Source organism: Colobus angolensis, unplaced genomic scaffold (genome assembly GCF_000951035.1).
Source record: "Colobus angolensis palliatus isolate OR3802 unplaced genomic scaffold, Cang.pa_1.0 Scaffold155, whole genome shotgun sequence".
NCBI lineage: Eukaryota > Metazoa > Chordata > Mammalia > Primates > Cercopithecidae > Colobus > Colobus angolensis.
The window spans coordinates 1,485,122-1,505,987 of record NW_012114655.1 but is presented as its reverse complement, the minus strand read 5'-3'; the positions used below and the strand labels follow the sequence as shown (position 1 = coordinate 1,505,987).

Here is a 20,866-nt window from a genome sequence, read left to right as displayed (position 1 = left end):
GAGAAACACCATATATAATAATGCTTCCCTGGATGTTTACAAAGCATAACTAGTGCATTAAAGGATCTGAACATTTTCTACAGTAAAGAAACCTATTTATTTTGGTTTTAGTTCAGAATTCCCCATTCATTTCTAAAATCTTTTTTTCAAGTAGTATTTATTAATATCTAGGGACCTAGTGTGATCAAGACCCACCTGAGGGCCAGTGAAGAGAACTGGACTCAAAGAGAGACCTGAGGCTTGGCTTGGCTCTATCCTGTTTTTCTTATTTTGTGAAACTGGTGCAGTGGGTGGGGTCAGAGATGAAGCTGGGGTTTTTTCCAGCTCTGTGACAGCCCTCCAGAGCTCGCAGCCAAGGTGAAAACAGGCTCAGGATGGACGCTCTCACCTTCCCTGTAGCACACGTCTCGTTTTCCCATCCTGTACTGCCCTATGTACATGTACGCACACACACACACACCCCTCCCCCAGCAGCACAGTGGAAAGTCTTATTCCAGGAAATCTCCCAATCCTTTAGACCACCCACTCTGCCTCAGGCAACATTCCTTAAATGCAGGTTTGTGGCATCGTAAATTCTACAGCAGCGAAATCCTGCAAGTCAGGAATGAGCAGTGGTGGAAAATACATGAAGTTTCCAAACAAGCACAGCTCCAGCTGGGCTCTGCCTCCCAGATGAGAATTATCCAAGCCAGAATGCTCTGGCATGAGGTCCAGGAACTCGGAGTGATGGGCTTTGTATTCTGATTTCCAGAGGACGCTCTGTCCCTGTGGAGTCGCTCAGGCTGGGCCTGGGCACCTATGCTGCTCTGTGGCCAGTCAGGTGCAAGGCCACCATCAGGGAGAGTCAAGGGCAAATGCCAAAAGGAGCCCAAGGCCCACTGGGATTCAAACAAAGACAGAAGTGGTGGAAGAAAATTCCTGAAATTCTCAACATTCTCAGCTGGCAAAAGTTGAATGGAAAAACACATTACTGAATGTTCTTTCTGTGCCATTCAGAAGAATGCTTCCGACTTTTACATAGACCCTCTCTCTCCACAGAAAAGCAGAGGCCTCGTTAATATGCCTATTTAGATGTCCTAAAACCCGAGTGTATGCAGAGTTGAATAAAACGGGGCTGGGAGACAATACATCGAACTGTTAAGATGTTTTCTCTAAATAATGGCAGTACAGACAAACCACCACTTGCTTTGCGATTTCTGAATTATTCAAAAAAGTTTCTATTGTATCATGATACATTACTTCTGCAATGACAGGGGGTGTCTTTTTCTTGTTTTCCCTTTCTTTCATTTTTCTTTGAATGTGTTGTTAGAGTCAAAAAGTCTTCTCAGCACTCAGGGATACAAGGGTTGAAGCAACAGTACCAGGAGGAAGCCGGGTTTTAGAACAGACCTGACGAGCACCTGACTCCTTTCTGACAAGATGTGCCACAGCCTCATTTAGCAGAAAATGACACAACACACATCCAAACATCTTTCCACAAAAACGGTGTGGGAGCAAGGCATGGATTACTTTTACTGATTCACTGGGACAGTGTCTCACTCTGTCACCCAGGATGGAGTGCAGTGGTGCCATCACGGCTCACTGCAGTCTCAACCTCCTGGGCTCAAGTCATCCCCTCATCTCAGCCTCCCAGGTACCTGGGACTACAGGTGTGTGCCACCATACCTGGTTTTTTTTTTTTTTTTTTTTTTTTTTTGAGACGGAGTCTCGCTCTGTCGCCCGGGCTGGAGTGCAGTGGCCGGATCTCAGCTCACTGCAAGCTCCGCCTCCCGGGTTTACGCCATTCTTCTGCCTCAACCTCCCGAGTAGCTGGGACTACAGGCGCCCGCCACCTCGCCCGGCTAGTTTTTGTATTTTTAGTAGAGACGGGGTTTCACCGTGTTAGCCAGGATGGTCTCGATCTCCTGACCTCGTGATCCGCCCGTCTCGGCCTCCCAAAGTGCTGGGATTACAGGCTTGAGCCACCGCGCCCGGCCTTTTTTAAGTTTTTATAGAGACAAATTCATGCTATGTTGCCCAGGCTGGTTTCAACTCCTAGACTCAAGTGATCTTTTTGCCTCAGCCTCCCAAAGTGCTGGAATTAAAGGCATGAGCCACTGCACCCAGCTGGATTAGTGTTTTTTGAAAGACAATGTGATGAACTAGAAGATTCTAATCCCTAAAATAATGTATAAAAAAGAAATCAATGATGTAATATGCTGTAGAAAGGCATTTTTTCCCACCCATGAAATTGTCCAAGGGCAGTGAACTTCAGTTCATATTCCTGTGTGTTGGCAAACAAGTGGAATTTCCTAAAACTCCAGAACTAAGCCCCACCCCACTCCTAGGTATGTCTACTTGCATCATACACAGCCACTGTGCTATCCATTTGTGGGGAAAGCCAGGATGGCCACGGCGATCATAGAAAGCTGGTCTCGTCTTGCCCTCTCTCCACTGTGCCCAGGTTGGTTTGGTCTCTCCCGTCCTTAGCCTCAGAGTCACAGGAGGCGTACCACGTTCAAGACAAGACCCCACAGTGCGGGAGAGTATCCACACTGCACGGCCCTGAGGAGGCCTCCGAACAGGCCCCATCACGCCAGATGCACTCAGAAAGATACGGCGTCATTTCCCACAGTGCGCCTAGAGCCCCGGACTCTGCACTCTGCTGAGTGCCAACCCAGGCTAGCTGGCACGGCCTTCAGACCCGGCCCCAGCTCTCACGCAGCTGCGCCTCCCTCCTGTCCGAGCAAAGTTCGCCTTGCCTGGACTGGACGTCCAGAGTTTCCACGAGAGCCTTCAGATGTCCAGTGAGCTCCAAACTGGCCACGCAGCCACCAGAGAGATCCTGTTTGGAAGGGCTGGATGACGATATTTACACTGACCACAGAATGTATTTATTTTTAACTTTTACTGTGGAAATTTTCAAGCACATCCACAAGAAGAGAGACTAGAATAACGAAGTTCCATCTTCTCATCCCCCGGCTTCAAGACCACCAGTAGCACCTGGAGCCCCGGTTTCCACCTCGTCCCACCTCCCGCTCCATCCCCACCCATGGAGTCTTTTGAAGCAAATACTTGACATCATCTTATGTTAACTGAACATCAGAGTGATTGATTTCTTCCTACATAAATCCGATTGTTTCACTTCCCTGTTCAGAATCCTTCAAACCTAGTATAAAAAAGCCAAGCTCCATTATGTGGCCTCTTGGGTGGGCCCTGGTCCCTTCTCGGGCCCCTCCACTGCTTGTCTCCAGCCCCAGCCTCCGCACCTTCCCTGATGCCTTCTGGCGGCCTGGACCCTCCTCCGCCAGCATCCTCAAGGCCTCTCCTCACTTCTGTCGCACCTTTCATCAACCGCCAGCCTCCCTGAGAACCCTTCCTTGAAACCCTATCTGGACCATAGCAAGGACTCAACAAACATTTAATGACCAAATGCACGTAATAAAAGTCAAAAACCCTGTGAGGCCAGGGAGAGAAGACAGAATAGTTCCTGTTATTCACAGGAGAAAACTGAGGCTCAGCATGGTTAAGTGAATTGCCCAAAGACATGCAGCTCTTAAACGGTGGAAAAGACTTTGAACACAGGTCTTGACTCCAAATTTCATGCTTTTTCCATCCCTGTGTTGCTTCTCTGAAACGACATGTTGCTTCAGTTGATATAATTAAGACACAGGTTTACATCAAACGTATTCATCCATTCAACAACCAGTAACCACTGTTTTAATACTCAGTACGTGGCAGGCACTGTTCTGAGCAGCAGAGAAACCGGAGTGTGGCGGGCAGAACAGTGCCCCCCAAAGAGGTCCATGTCCTAATCCCCGTCACCGGGACTGTGTTAGAGTACATGGGAAGAGGAATAGCGCTCATCAGCGGACCTTCGGATGAGGACATTTATCTTGATTCCTTGGGTGAGCCCAGTGTCCACACAAGGCTCCTCACCAGTGAAAGAGGGAGGCAGGGGAGTGGGAGAGAGATTTGAAGATGCTACTCTGCTGGCTCTGAAGACAGAGGAAGGGGCTACAAGCCAAGGAAGCGAGTGGTCTCTGCAAAAGGCAAGGAAACAGATTCTGCCCTTGTACCTCCAGGAAGGATTAAGGCCTGCAGATATTTTAATTTTATTTCAGTCAGATGCACTTCTTTTTTTTTTTTTTTTTAATCTTTTTATGTTTTGTTCTTGTTTTGAGACAAGGTCTCATTCTGTTGTCTAGGCTGGAGTGCAGTGGTGCAATCTCGGCTAACTGCAGCCTCAACCTCCTGGGCTCAAGTGATCCTCCTGTCTCAGCCTCCTGAGTAGCTGGGACTACAGCTGCATGTCACCACACCTGGCTAATTTTTTAAAAACTTTTTATAGAGATGGGACTTTCACTGTGTTGCCCAGGCTGGTCTTGAACTCCTGGGCTCAAGTGATCCTCCCGTCTCAGCCTCCAAGTAGCTGGGACCACAGGCGTGAGACCCATTTCTGACTTCTGACCTTCACAGCCCTGAGGGAGTCAGTCTGTTGTTGTTTTAAGCCACTGAGTGTGTGGCAATCTGTTATAGCAGCAATCAGAAACGAAAAGAGAAGGTGAAGAAGGTAACAAGGTCCCTGCCCTCAAAAAGTGTCCTCTTCTTGGACTGAGGGGGAGTCCGGCACCTTCCACGGGGCCGCTCTGGACGCAGAGGTCTTCCTACGGCAGGTCCGTGCTCACTGCAGCCCAGCTGCCTCTGTTAGGACAGGCTGTCAGCGCCTCAGGAGCAGGTTCTTCTGTTACCAAACAAAATCTGTTTGCTAATTTCCTATTCAAGAATGACACTCATAGGCTTTTGAGGCCTTTTCTCCTGTATTTTAGCCAGACTTAGGAAATTAGCTCCATCAAAGAAAAGAAGAAGATAGAAGGGAAAGGGAGGGGAAGGGAGGAGAGGAAACAAAACTAGGTAAAGTGCTTCTCAGATTCTCGGCAAATCCACCTCCGGACCCCCTGAAACTCCTGTCTCAGCGGCTCTGTGTCTTGGCCCCGCGTCCTCTGAGAGTTGGCAGGACGGAAACTTGGCCTCCACCCAAGAGGCACAGACAGTGCCTCATAATTAGAAGCTACTCAGGGCATCCCAGACTAAAACGCATGCCAGCAAAATGTCATTGCCTGACCTGGGAGGGTGTTCATCTAGCACAGTCACTGTCCCTCCCCGAGCAGCCTGTCCCCACCAAGGAGGGGGCATTTGGACGAAGGGGACATGCACTGGAGAGCAAAGGGTAACAGCAGGGTCTCCAGTGACAAAAGAACTCCCGAGGGACAAGAGGCAGGGCGGGAGCCTGTGTGTAAGCAGAAGCCTGTCCACGCAGCTCTGAGGCTTTCCCCTCTGCCGGCCTCTGTGTCCCCACGGCCCAGGCCACATCCCTCACTGCCAACATGGCCTCCTCCCGGGCTCAGGGCAGAGCTGGTTACAGTGTTTCCCTCAGGGAGCTTCGTATATGGACAGGTCCTTCCTCCTCTCGTCACTAGCATTCTGACACCCAGGAGGACCGTTCCGCACCTAGACTCCTATTTTCTTAGAGGACACACATCCCCCCCATCAAACGGCACCACAGTTCTGGGGGCCACGTCTGCGGACCGAGGCAGTCCCTGCTCCACCTGCCGTCAGGGTTCCCTCATGCCCCTCTCCTGTTCATGCTTCTGTTCATGCTTTGCTTTTGTAGTTTCCAGCACCAATTTTCAAATATCAACGAAACCCTTCAGCTGAAAACCACTCAGTGAAGGATTCCTGGGGCTTCTCCTTAAAGGAGCTCAGCAGGCACGGCCCTTACCACAGCTGTTTATCTCGCTTTAACAGCATAAACCCTATCTTCAAGCTCCCGGCCTGTCTCCTCCCCACACAATCGTCACTCAGTTTTCCCTTTCAAGAGAGTTACTGAGGCATGGAGGAAGGGAATATTTCCCTTGCCAGGATCTCAGTTTGCATTGGTTGAAAGCACAGTCAACCCGGCCTGGACAGTATAGTGAGACCTCGTCTCTGAACAAAAAACAAACAAACAAAATATTAGCCAGGCATAGTGGCTGGTGCCTATAATCCCAGCTACTAGGGAGGTTAAGGCAGGAGGATTGCTTGAGTCTAGGAGGTCGAGGCTGCAGTGAGCTATGATCGCACCAGTGCACTCCAGCCTGGGTGACGCAGCAAGACCCTGTCTAAAAAAGAAAAAGGAAAAAAACAAACAAGAAAAGAAAAAAAAAGAGAAGAAAAGAAAGCACAGTGCTCTTGTGAAAGGGGTGGGGAGGAGAGCAAAAACTCGCATGTACTCTATTCTCTCCCATGAGGAGGAACGCCTACAAAAACGTTCTATCATGGGCCACTGGGGACGGTGCAGGTCAGGAGCAGAATTCTGGTGTGTGCTGCTGGCTTGTGTTGTAGCCGGGCCTGTATTTCCAATGGCTGCAGGAAAAAGAAAGGAGCTGCTCATTCTGAGCTTGTGAGAGGCTCCATTCTTCAAGAACTTCCAAAGGTCAAAATTTCCTCTGACTTTACGAACAGCCTATGAATAGTGAACCACTTTTTTGACCAGAGACGCTGGGGCCCTGAAGAAAGCAGGAAAGAGAGCAAAAGAGTTTCTTTGGATGTCTGTGAAGCCTGAATTTGACCTCAGCTATCTGCTGCCTCCAGTTCCTTTGCTTTCTCAAGCACCCATTCAGACCCAGCGATTTCGCACAGCTTTGCGCCAGTGCATCCCAGCCCTCTGGGCACATGATCTCCAAACACCTAACCTTTCAAACCATGCAGACTGGCAGTCGCTTGCAAAGTTAATCTGAAGGAGGTGAACAAGTGGTATGGCTGAACAGCCTGGGGTGCCCAGATCTCCTGACTGCATGCATTAAACCGTGGCTCCCGGAGGATGTGAGTGTGGCTCCCCTTTACAGGCATGCACCATCACACCCAGGTAATTTTTTACTTTTTGTAGAGACAGTGTCTAACTGTGTTGCCCAGGCTTATCTTGAACTCCTGGGCTCAAGCTATCCTTCCACCTCAGCCTCCCAAACTACTGGGATTAAAGATATGATTCACTGTGCCTGACCTAATTCTTTATTCAAAATTTTTTCTCTGAGATCAGCATTTCTAACCTACATGTAAATTCCAAAGAGTTGAAAGACAGCTGGCAACTTGCTTATCATTGATAATTTAAAGGTTTAGGGAGCAGGTAACGCCAAAGTCATCTACAAAGTCAACATAATCCTGACCAAAATCCCAGTTGGATTGTTTTGATAAATATTTACAAGCTGACCCTAAAATTCATTTGGAAATGCAACATACCCAGAATAGCCAAAACAATCTTGAAAAAGAACAAAGTTAGAGAACTCACATTTTCCAATTTGAAAACTTACTACAAAGCTACAGTAATCAAGACAATGTGGTATTGGCATAAGGACAAAAAAATGTGTATCAAAGAAATAGAACTGAGAGTCCAGAATCAGAACCTCAAATTTATGGTCAGGTGATTTTCAACAAAGGTGCCAAGACAATCGGGCAAAGAATAGTCTTTTTAAAAAACTGTGTTGGGACAACTGGACAGCTGCCTACAAGGAATGAAACTGGATCTTGTCCTTACAACGTGCACAGAAATTAACTCCAAATGCATCACAGGGATAAAAGTGAGAGCTAAGACTATAAAACTCTCAGAAGAAAATGCAGGAGTAAACCTTTATGACCTTAGGTTAGGCAAAGACAAGTGCTGGTAAGAATATGGAGAAACTAAAGCCTTATACACTGCTAGTTTTCCACTTTGGAAAACAGTTTAGCAGTTCCTCTAAATGCTAGTCATAGAGTTCCCATATGACCCATCAATTCCACTTCTAGATATATACCTGAGAGATTTTTAAAAACATACATCTGCCTGGGCATGGTGGCTCACACCTGTAACCCCAGTACTTTGGGAGGCCGAGGCGGGTGGATCACCTGAGGTCAGGAGTTCGAGACCAGCCTGGCCAACATGGTGAAACCCCGTCTCTACTAAAAATACAAAAGATTAGCCAGGTGCGGTGGTGGGCAGCCGTAACCCCAGCTACTGGGGAGGCTGAGGCAGGAGAATCGCTTGAACCCAGGTGGTGGAGGTTACAGTGAGCCAAGATCGTGCCACTGCACTCCAGGCTGGGCAACAGAGCAAGACTCCATCTCAAAAAAAAAAAATCTACACAAAAAATTGTTTGTGAATGTTCACGGCTATTCATAATAGCCAAAAAGTTGGGGGAAACTGGATATTCATCAACTGATGAGTGGATAAACAAAAATGTCATCTATCCATACAATGGAATATTATTCAGCCATAAAAAGGAAATACTTCTATGACCCACACCACAACATGAACCTTGATCATCTTTTCCTAAGTGAAAGGATCCAGTCACAAAGAACCACAGGTGGTATGATTCCATTTGTACGAAATGTCTGGATTAGGCAAATCTAGAGACAGAAAGTACCCCAGGGCTGGGGGATGTAGATGGGGAACTGGGAGTGACTGCTAAAGCATAAAGGGTTTCCTTCTGGACTGATAAAAATGCTCTGAAATGGATTGTGCTGATGGTTGAACAATTTGGCATACACCAGAACCCACCAAGCTGCATACTTTAGAAGGATGAATTGTATGGTATGTGAATCGGATCTCAGTGTAGCTGTTTTTAAATAAAGAAAAGAGGCTGGTAATACTCCACATACTGATAGTCAACAGAGAAACAAATGTGGACAAAAGCAATTTTCAGTGAATGTGATTTCTAACTGCTAAAGCTCCAGGGTGGGTTATCCAGAAAACATGAAAGTTGGCTCAGCTGCTTCCAAGGCCAACCAGAGAATGAGGACAGAAAGCTCAGAGACAGAAGCTTGAGTGGGTCTAGAACAGGTAAGGAGGGGGTCAGGGAAAGAACTCCTTGCCAAGGAAAAAGTACAGAGAATTCCACTACTGCCGCTTCACTGGGCTCTTTTTAGAAACCATTTTCCAACATGGGGAGGGGCCGTCTGAGCCACAAGGAAGGAATAAATACATCTTCAGTGCCATGGAAAGTCAACCATTAGATCTACAGCTTCAGGTTTTTTAATGGGAAATTTGTGTTGGAACGTCATGAATTGTGTAAAAGTACAGCATGGTGGAAAAAAATGGAAGGGAGATGGCTGAAGAAAGTTTCAGGTTGGAAGAAGTTGGTCCTCCATGGTATATAGAGCAAGAGAACCCAGGAGGGGCCTCTGGTAGATTAACGTATAATCCCCAGATCTTCACTTCTCCATGAACCGATGCCCTATTTATGCCAATATTGCTTTTCAGTTCCTCTCGCTAAAGGCCTCTCTTATGTGTTGACTCTGGGCTCCCGCAGGGAGCTGGGCAGGTAAATTCCCTTCTGTCGGCTGTGGACCGCTCTAGGCATCGCTCCTGTGTACATCCTCGCAAAGGTGCCTGCTGACCTGCCACTCTGTACTGTTCACAGCTTGGTGTGAAGCACAAACCAGTCCAATAACCCATTCCAAGAGGACAGGATAAAAACTTTCCAAAGGCCACACTGATGGTACAACAGAGGGAGCCCAGTGGCACTCTTCCCCTCTTACTAGCGCTTGGTGGTACCAACACACCATGCACAAATCTTACAAATGTTAAACTTCCAACAAATGGGATTCAATTGGAAAATGGTTAAATTTTTCATAAAACATTTTTGTTAATAGAAGCACCCTAGGAATTACCATATTGCCACTGAATGAATGAGACAGGATGCCCATGACACACAGCTGGATTAAAAAAGCAACATTCAGACACGGTATTAAGAACGAATAGGCTGGGCACCGTGGCGCACCTGTAGTCCCAGCTACTCTGGAGGCTGACACGGGAGAATCGCTTGAGCTCAGGAACTTGAGACTGCAATGAGCTATGATCATGCCACGGCACTCCGGCCTGGGTGACAGAGTGAGACCCTGTCTCTAAAATAAATAAATAAAAATAAATAGAACGAATACTCTCTTATACAAAGAGGAGGAGGATCTTTTTAGATTCCTGTGCTCAGGAGAAGAATACATAATTTTCCAAGAGTACAAATTTGTACTACAAATATAAGACAGAATTATTACTGGGCAGTAAGTAGGGCATTAACCAGAATGCTGTGTATGTCAGGCGGAACTTGGCGCAATCATTCCACAAATAAAAAAATATTGGGTCATGAACACAAGCAAAGCACTGAGTTGAGCTTTCTTCCTTTAAGGACACAGAAATCTATGTATTTGGCCAGGCTTGGTGGCTCACACCTATAATCCCAACATTTTGAGAAGCCAAGTGAAATGGATTGCTTGAGGCCAGGAGTTCAAGACCAGCCGGCACAACATAGCAAGACCTCATCTCTCCAATTTTATTTTTTTTTTTGAGATGGAGTCTTGCTCTGTCACCCAGGTTGGGGTGCAGCAGTGCAATCTCAGCTCACTGCAACCTTCGCCTTCTGGGTTCAAGCAATTCTCCCGCCTCAGCCTCCCAAGTAACTGGGACTATATGTGCCACCACGCCCAGATACTTTTTGTATTTTTAGTAGAGATGGGGTTTCACCACATTGGCCAGGTTGGTCTCGTACTCCTAACCTCGTGATCCACTCGCCTCAGCCTCCCAAAGTGCTGGGATTACAGGAGTGAGCCACCGCGCCTGGCCCAATTTTTTTTTTTTTTAAGTTAGCTGTGCGTGGTGGTATACACTGGTAGCCTCAGTTACTCAGGAGGCTGGAGCAGGAGGATATTCTGGGCCTGGGAGTTTGAGGTTGCAGTGAGATATGATTGCATCACTGCACTCCAGCCTGGGTGACAGAATGTGAGCCTGTCTTTAAAAAATAAAATAAAATAAGAAAGAAAAAGAAAAGAGAAATCTGTCTTTATATTGTCAAATCATAAACCCAAAGTGATTGTTTGTTTAAAATTATGAAAACTAAAAGAACAGTAACAGATTTCTACGATGCTAAAGAAGGGTAATAAAATTCACTGGACTCCAATAATTAATGAGACAGAACAAATAGCAATAGGCACAAGCAACAGCAGGGAATTTATTTTTAGCTCAAACATTAGGCAACATCATTACAAGCACAATTAAAGCCGGCAACAAGCTGCCAAAACAATTGAAAAATTGCCATTACTGGAGAGATGCAAGACTCCACCGGGGACACCAGACAAGGACAGGCCGAGGATAACGAAACCAGGCCGTCGAGGGCTGGGGAGATCAGATGACCACACGGCCGTACGGATATCGCTCACACTCTCCACAAATCTAGACTCTAAAAACGTTCGCTTTGAAATCGTTATCCCAAACTAAATCCGTCTTCCTCGAAGGATAAAGAAAGAATACCCCTACTGTGGAGTCGTGCCTTGCACACATAATACTAATGGTTTCTTTAAAATTCAGGATGTATCAACGGAGTCAGATGTCCACAACCTCTAAGTCAAATTTTAGGAAAAGCCATCACAATAATTAGAAATATGGTCACTTGAAAACTTCCCACGGGTATTTTTATTTGCGATGATAAATGGAACAAACTACAAATTGCAATAGTCATTTTAGCAGAGTTCAAGTTTCATCAAAAGACTATTCCTTGAATAGTCTATTAGAGTAGAGGTAAGTGTTAAACATTCTGTTTTGATCACACAGAAATCTCTCCTTTGTGACACTGTAATATCAAATGACAACAGCAGGTTATAAAGAATCACAATCCCATTGATACAAATTAATCACATACAGACATCTGAAGAATGATCATCTAATATCCATAGTGGAAAGAGCTGGGCAGTGGGAGTCTGGGCAGTTTTACTTTCAACCTTGTGGTGTTTTGTGTGATTTTTCAATCAAAGTAACACTCTAAAGCTCAGGACCCAGACTGCTGGATTCAGTTTTCAGCTTTACACCTTATTAGCTCTGTGACATTGTGCAAGTTACTTAACGTCTCTGTGTCTCGATGACCTCACCTGCAAATGGGAATAACGACAGTTTCTACCTCAAAGTGCTTTTGCGAGGAGGGCTGAATGCATCGGTACACACAGGCACTCAGAACAGTACATGGAGCACAGCAAGTCATGAGGGAACGTCCGCCAGCAGGAGAAGCAGAAGCAGAAGCATCGCTGACGTGAAGCCAGCGCTTCGCAAAACTGACTTACTGTGCTCATTAAAGGCAGCTGCAAAAGCAACTATTTCATAGCCAGAGGTAAAAAGGGAATCAGGAACCTCTCTCTGCTTAAGTTTACATAACAATACCAACAAAAAACTAGCAGATCAACTACAAGTAACACACATGCACATCAAAAAGTGAGGTCTCTAAGCAGACATTTTTCCTTGAATGGTCACCTCATTTGAGGAATAGGCAGGCACAGCTGAGGGAGTTAAAGAGGTGCCCCAGGCAGCTGCTTCCTGGGCACAGAAGCCTGTGTTCTCAATTTAGCAGAAAAATAGAAGACATTCTAATGAGGTTAGCATTTGCAGGCCGGAATATTCATCCTAATTTATTTCTTAAAACTGCTTAAAATGTATTTTTTAAGAAAATGTTTTATTTAAATGTTTAATATAACTTTAATTAAACATTTACTTTAGCATTCTGAAGGTCTTTTAAAGCATGTATTCTAAAGCAGAATTTATAAAAGACAAGATTATTGATTTGACCCTAAAAAACAAGTTTGACCATTAGAAACCTAAAATAGACATTAAAATATAACAAATGGAGACATTATGTGTAATTTAATGGTAAGAGATTCTTACAAATTACCCAAGAAAAAAGTGGGTAAAGCTATAATCATTCAATTATTCAGATCGGAAATGAAATGGCTAAAAAATATGAAAAAAGTTTGAAGTCATCAGAAAGCAAACATATATTTTTTAAAGGATTATTTTTTCTTTCTCATTTTAATGTAATACTTGGGTAAAAGTGAAGGAACATAACAGTGAAACACTGTGGGTCCAAATAACAGGTGGATTTTACAGTATGTATCAGAGGCTCTGAACCAGCAATTCCACATCTACAATTTTAGATTAAGATTAGATGCATATTTTAGCTATATTTTAGCGCGCTTCTTTCAGCTTTATTTTATCATTATTTTTTAAATTTCAGTAGGTTTTTGGGGAACAGGTGGTGTTTGCTTACAAGAGTAAATTCTCTAGTGGTAATTTCTGAGATTTTGGTGCACCCATCACCCAAGCACTGTACACTGTACCCAATGTGTAGTTTTTATCCCTCACCCCCACTCCCACCCTTTCCTGCAAGTCCCCAAAGTCCATTGTATCATTCTTACGCCATTGCGTCCTCATAGCTTAGCTCCCACTTATGAGTGAGAACATACGATGTTTAGTTTTCTATTCCTGAGTTACTTCACTTGGAATAATGGTCTCCAATCTCATCCAGGTTGCCGCGAATGTCATTATTTAGTTCCTTTTTATGGCTGAGTAGTATTCAGTAGTATTGTATGGTATATATATACCACATTTTCTTTATCCACTCATTGATTGATGGGCACTTGGGCTGGTTCCAATTTTTACAATTGCAAATGGTGCTGCAATAAACATGCGTGTGCAAGTATCTTTTCTGTGTAATGACTTCTTTTCCTTTGGGTAGATACGTAGGAGTGGGATTGCTGAATCAAATGGTAGATCTACTTTTAGTTCTTTAAGGAATCTCCATACTGTTTTCCATGGTGGTTATGCTAGTTTACAATCCCATCAAGAGTGTAAAACTGTTCCCTTTTCACCACATCCATGCCAATATCTATTATATTTCGATTTTTTGATTATGGTCATTCTTGCAAGAATAAGGTTGTATCGTACCGTGGTTTTGATGTTCATTTCCCTGATAATCAGTGATGCTGAGCATTTTTTCCTGTTCGTTGGCCATTTGTATAAATTCTTTTGAGAAGTGTCTATTCATGTCCTTATCCCACATTTTCATGGGATTGTTTGCTTTGTTCTTGCTGATTTTGTTGAGTTCCATGTAGATTCTCAGTGATGCTGAGCATTTTTTCCTGTTCGTTGGCCATTTGTATAAATTCTTTTGAGAAGTGTCTATTCATGTCCTTATCCCACATTTTAATGGGATTGTTTGCTTTGTTCTTGCTGATTTTGTTGAGTTCCATGTAGATTCTGGATATTAGTCCTTTGTCAGATGTATGGATTGTGAAGATTTTCTCCCTTGTCTGTCTACTTTGCAGATTATTTATTTTGCTGTGCAGAAGCTTTTTAGTTTAATTAAGTCCTATCTAATTATCTTTTGCTTTGTTGCATTTGCTTTTGGGTTTTTGGTCATGAAGCCTTTGCCTAAGTCAACGTCTTGAAGGGCTTCTCCAATGTTATCTTCTAGAATTTTACGGCTTCAGGTCTTAGATTTAAGTCTTCAATCCATGTTGAGTTGATTTTTGCATAAGGTAAGAGATGAGAATCCAGTTTCATTCTCCTACTTGTGGCTTGCCAATTATCCCAGCACCACCTGTTGAATACGATGTCCATTTCTCACTTTATGTGTTTGTTTGTTCTGTCAAAGATCAGTTGACTGTAAGTATTTGGCTTATTTCTGGGTTCTCTATTCTGTTCCATTGGTCTATATGCCTATTTTTATACCAGTACCATGCTGTTTTGATGACTATGCCCTTATAGTATAGTTTGAGATTGGGTAATGTGATACCTCCAGATTTGTCCTTTATGCTTAGTCTTGCTTTGGATATGTGGGCTCTTTTTTGGTTCCATATGAATTTTAGGATTTTTTTTTCTGGTTCTGTGAAGAATGATGGCGGTTGCTTTTCGTTTTTTGTTTTTTTGAGACAGAGTCTCTCTCTGTCGCCCAGGCTGGAGTGCAGTGGCATGATCTCAGCTCACTGCAACCTTCGCGTCCCAGGTTCAAGTGATTCTTCTGCCTCAGTCTCCCAAGTAGTTGGGACTACAGGTGCGTGCCACCATGCCCGACTAATTTTTGTATATTGTTTTTTTGAGACAGAGTCTCTCTCTGTCGCCCAGGCTGGAGTGCAGTGGCATGATCTCAGCTCACTGCAACCTTCGTGTCCCAGGTTCAAGTGATTCTTCTGCCTCAGTCTCCCAAGTAGTTGGGACTACAGGTGCGTGCCACCATGCCCGACTAATTTTTGTATTTTTAGTAGAGACAGGGTTTGACCATATTGGCCAGGCTGGTCTTGAACTCCTGACCTCATGATCCACCTACCTCGGCCTCCCAAAGTGCTGCGATTACAGGCACGAGCCACCGCACCCGGCATGAATGATGGTGGTATTTTGATGGGAATTGCACTGAATTTGTAGATTGCTTTTGGCAGTATGGTCATTTTCATAATGTTGATTCTACCCATCCATGAGCATGGGATGTGTTTCCATTTACTTGTGTCTATGCCTATGATTTCTTTCAGCAGTGTTTTTAAAATGCTTTAATCTACAAATACAGGAACTTTTGTTTTGAAAGGGAATTTAAATAAAATGAAAATTACATAAACTAACACTTGATTAGTTAGGAGATGATAAAGAAAATTATAGATTATCCTGAATCCTGGATTCTTCCTTTTAGAACGACAATAAACAGATCAGTAATCGAATTAAGGCTCCAAACGGTAGCTCACACCTGTAACTCCAGCACTTTCGAAGGCCAAGGCAGGAGGACTACTTGAGTCCAGGAGTTCAAGACCAGCCTGGGCAACATAGCAAGACCTTGTCTCTACAAAGCAACTTTAAAACTTAGCCCAGAGTGGTGGTGAGCACCTGTGGTCCCTGCTACTCGGGAGGCTGAGGTGAGAGCATGGCTTGAGCCCAGAAGTTTGAGGCTGCAGTGAGCTGTGATTGCACCACTGCACTCCAGTCTGGGTGACAGAGCAAGATCCTGTCTCAAAATAAAGGGAATTAAATAATATATTGGAAGATGATAAGAACTGTGGAGAAAAGTGAAGCAGGAATTGAGTGGAGTAGGGCAAGAAAAGGAGGTGGTGACATTTTAAACAGGGAGGTAGAGAAGGTGACATTTGAGTTTGGATCAAACAAGGGAAAATTCTACCAATTTTACTCGATAGTCATCAACTCTGGTAATTTCAATCAGGCTAACAGCTCTTGGCTAAGACAAGGTATTGGTCATCTCTACTTGGCTATCCGCTTCAACTTATTTATTTATTTATTTATTTATTTTTGAGACAGAGTCTTGCTCGTCGCCCAGGCTGGAGTGCCGTGGCGTGATCTCGGCTCACTGCAAGCTCTGCCGCCCGGGTTCATGCCATTCTCCTGCCTCAGCCTCCCAAGTAGCTGGGACTACAGGCACCCACCACCACATCTGGCTAATTTTTTTATATTTTTAGTAGAGATGGGGTTTCACTGTGTTAGCCAGGATGATCTCGATCTCCTGACCTCCTGATCCACCCACCTCGGCCCCCCAAAGTGCTAGGATTATAGGTGTGAGCCACTGCGTCCGGCCTCAGCTTTTATATTCTGACTGACACCTGCAATCCCAGCACTTTGGGAGGCCAAGGTGGGAGGATCACTTGATGCGAGGAGTTCAAGACAAGCTTGGGCAATATAGTGAGACCCCCCCGCTCTACAAAAGAAAAAAAAATCAGCCAGGTGCAGTGGCTTGTGCCTATAGTCCAGCTACTCAGGAAGCTGAGGCAGAAGGGTCCCTTGAGCCCAGGAGGTCAAGGGTGCAGTGAGCCATAATTGTGCCACTGCACTCCAGCCTGGGAGACACAGCAAGACACAGCAACTTTTATAATATACGCTCTAGTTATTATGAAGTATCCTGTAATAGACACTGTGTTAGTATTCATCAATTCCCTTTTTTGAATCTAAAGGCATGACCTTCTAAAATATATAGCCTTCTCTGTAAGTATTTTCAGCAAATAAAGAGAATTAGGAGTAGAAGAGAAGTCATCCACTGTTTTGATAACCCAGCAACCATTGACCCATTTTTCCAGTAAGAGACCCCAGGTTTTCCTTGGGGCGCTAAGCCTACCTGACTTCCAGACAACCTGGTTCAGGTGGGGTTGACACCAGCCCTTGCCTCTGGGGGTCAGTGTACTGCCAGGTCCCACCAGTAGGGGCACCAAACCCCCCAGAACACTGTACCACCTGAAGTTGAGGAGTGGGCATGGGGCCTGAGGCAGGCCACTGAGAACTCAGAGACACTAAGATGTATGTTCCCACTTGCAGAAGAGGTGCATGCTCACCCGGTAGTTGCTAAAAAGGCTGAAGGTAGGTGTAGGGAAGCTGTTGGGGCCATCCTTGCCACCCTTGAGGCAAGAAGGGAGGGTGAGTCTGCCTAAAAACGAATCAAATCAAGAGTGCAACCACAATTGCACTAAATGGAAAGAAACAGAAATAAAGAGAGATAGGCTCCTCTCATACACATTTGGGGGACCTGAACTCAGCCCTGCCTCACCCTAGGTACCCCCTTAGACTTTTCACATAGCTCATGAGTACATTTCATTTTTGCTTACATTTCATTTTGCTTTTGAAATACCATTTCAAGCTAGGTTTCTGTCACCTGCAACCAAGAGTCTTGTCTAATGCAAACAAACCTTCAGAAGCTGATCTTATTTCCACTGGAAAGCCCAAAAAACAGCATATACTCACCCGCTCCTGACCAGCAGTGTCCCAGATGAGGAACTTGTGAAGTTCATTTCCACAAGGCACAGTTTTGGTCATAAAAGATGCCCTGAAAAAGATAGTCAGCATCTCCACATTACTGCATTGTTTCTTCACAAAGATTCACAAGTCAAACAAGTTAAATGCTACACCTTAGCAGGACCCCAAAAAGCCCTGGTCCTTGGGAACCACTAAGAGGAGAAAAGGGCTAGAAGATTCATGACACGCAAAAGAAAATAATCTGCATTTTCTGTTAGTTCAGCTGGGGGTTTTGAAACAAAACAAAACAAAGGAGGCGTTCAAAAGACTGTGTTTCTGGCCAGGCGCGGTGGTTCACGCCTGTAATCCCAGCACTTTGGGAGGCCAAGGTGGGCAGATTACGAGGTCAGGAGTTCGAGACCAGCCTGGCCAATATGATGAAATCCTGTCTCTACTAAAAACACAAAAAATTAGCCAGGCGTGGTGGCGGCATGGTGGTAGGCACCTGTAGTCCCAGCTACGCGGGAGGCTAAGGCAGGAGAATTGCTTGAAACCGGGAGATGCAGGTTGCAGTGAGCCAAGATCACACCATGACACTTCAAACCCAGATGACAGTATGAGACTTCGTCACACACACACACGAAATATATATATATATATATATATAATAAAATAAAACTTAAAAATACAAAAATTAGCTGGGCGTGGTGGCAGGTGCCTGTAGTCTCAGCTACTTGGGAGGCTGAGGCAGGAGAATCACTTGAACTCGGGAAGCGGAGGCTGCAGTGAGCCAAAATCACACCACTGCACTCCAGCCTGGGTGACAGAGCAAGACTCCGTCTCAAAAAAAAAAAAAAAAAAAAGACTGTGTTTCTAAAACCAGTTAGCTTCAATTATTAAAATACCCCCAGATCTCAGGAAAGAATACAACCTTGGATTTTAAAAACTTATTACAACACTCAAGAGTGAAAACAGCAGCTGGTACGTTGGCATGTTGCGATTTTGGTCTTACAGTGCCACCACACACACACAAGCTGCCTTACGTATTTACCATGTCTGGGTGACACAGCGAGACCCTGTACCCCCTACCCCCCAAAAAAGATATTTTAACAATTGAAAAATTTTAAATTCACATTATATGCAAGATATTATCATTGATTCAAATTAATTTTGGATATGAATCCAACACCAGTAGCAACTAATAGAATACTACATCTAAGTCCCAACCTGCTTGCATAAATTCAAGGACGAAGATTGGCAGCTTAACACATATTTATGCTTTCTCTACAAAAAAGGATTATTTTTCCTCCCTTCTGCGTCCAAAAAGAAAGGACATTAAAGCCTCAGTAGATCATGAAACACTTACTATTTTCTTTTTCTTACTATTTCCTTTAAAAAAGCATTTTCTTTGTGCTCACGAAGGGTATAAAAATACTAGGAATGTTCAATAGCCTTGACTTTTATGAGAGAAAGTTTCCTATTCACTAAAAAATAGCAAGCATCCCCAGGAGTGGGACAACCTGGCATGAGAGCCTCCTGAAGTGATGGAATCAGAAGTAGATACATCACCTAGACAGCATTCTGGCCACAAATGCTTAGTCTCAATTTAATTGTAAGAAAACAATCAGGCAAATGTAGAATGTGAAACATTTTGCAAGACAAGCTGGCCTGAATGCTTCAGATAAGTCAATGTCATGAGCAGCAAACCAGAAAAATACAGGGAGATTCTTCCAGAATCTAGATTGAGAGGAAAGAGATAACCAAATGCAGTATATGAACTCGGCTGGATCCCAGATTAGGGAGAAAACAGCTTTAAATATATTTGGCCAGGCGTGGTGGCTCTTTTTCCTGTAATCCCAGCCCTTTGAGAAGCTGAAGCAGGGGGATGGCTTGAGGCCAAGATTTTGAGACCAGCTTGGGCAACAGAGCAAGACTCCTTCTTTACAAAAAAAAAAAAAAAAATTTTTAAATCAGCTGAGCATTATGGCACAAGCCTGTAGTTCTGGCAGCTCAAAAGACCGAGGCAGAAGGACAGCTTGAACCCAGGAGTTTGAGGCTGGTAGTGAAGCGCCAAGATTGCCCCAGTGCACTGCAGTCTGGGTGACACAGCGAGACCCTGTACCCCCTACCCCCCAAAAAAGATATTTTAAGAACCATTGAAAAATTTTAAATTCACACTATATGCAAGATATTATCATTGATTCAAATGAATTTTCTAGGTATGATCATGGCGTCCTCATTATGTTCTTATTCTTAGGAGATGGACCCCGGGGGTTAGAGGTAAAGAGTCAGGGATTCTTTCCCTTACTTTCATATAGTCGAGCCTGGTCCACTAGGATTCATCATAGTAATATTTCCTCAGCCTCTAAATCCTCTAAGAATAAGAAGCCGATTACAGAAGTCCCAAGTAGAAAAGTCTACTGCAAGTCCCACTCTATCCCCACAAAAACCAAAGGCTTGTTAGAGAGTTCTAATTACCAACCCACAATTGCACTAAATAGAAATTCTAAGTATTCTAAGTGATAAGATCCAGTATTATCAAAACCACATCTATTGCTTTATTTCTTTAAAAGTGTTTAAAACGTATATCCAGACTACTGGGAAGAACTAATATATTCCAAAAATATTAATATCTTTATTACTTCTCCCATTTTAAAAGCAACATACATATTTCATAAAAAAGAAATTCAAAAAACAAAAAGGAAATAAAAACCAATCATATTTCACCACCCAGCCATAGTCACTGCTAATAAATTGGTGTTATGTCCTTCCCAATTATTTTTATGCAACTTTTAAAATGGGATTATTCATTTTTTTCCTTTTATTTTTAGTTGACACACAATAATTATGCATCTTATGGGATACAGAGAGATATGTACATACATGTGTGCAATGTGTAATGATCAAATCAAGATAATTTGCATATTCATCACCGTGAACATTTATCATTTCTTGGTGTTGTGAACATCCAAAATCCTCTCTTCTAGCTTTTCGAAAATATACACTAAATTATTGTTAGCCTTATCCATCCTATAGTGCTACAGAACACTAGAATATTTTCCTCCCATCTAGCTGTAACTTTGTAACTGTTAACCAACTTCTCCCTATCCTTCCCTCCTCCAACCCTTCCCAGCTTCTAATAACTACAATTCTATTCTACTTCTCTGAGCTCTTTTCTTTTTAGCTGTTGCACATAAGTGAGAACATGTAGTATTTATCTTTCCATGTCTGGATTATTCCACTTAATGAAATGTCCTCCGGGCTCATCCGTGTTGCCATGAACGACAGGATTACATTCTTTTTTTATGGCTGAATGTATGCTAATGTGTATACATACCACATTTT

The 20,866-nt window shown here is 43.9% G+C and overlaps 1 protein-coding gene across 1 annotated transcript in view; it reads right to left on the bottom strand.

Annotated features, from left to right (window-relative positions):
• The window catches only part of RAB31 (RAB31, member RAS oncogene family), a 94,751-nt gene that overhangs the window by 51,249 nt on the left and 22,636 nt on the right, over nucleotides 1-20,866 (bottom strand). Inside the window, exon 3 of the mRNA XM_011936654.1 lies at nucleotides 17,531-17,612. Within this exon, the coding sequence (XP_011792044.1) occupies nucleotides 17,531-17,612 (82 nt within the window). The remainder of the gene's footprint in view (nucleotides 1-17,530; nucleotides 17,613-20,866) is intronic.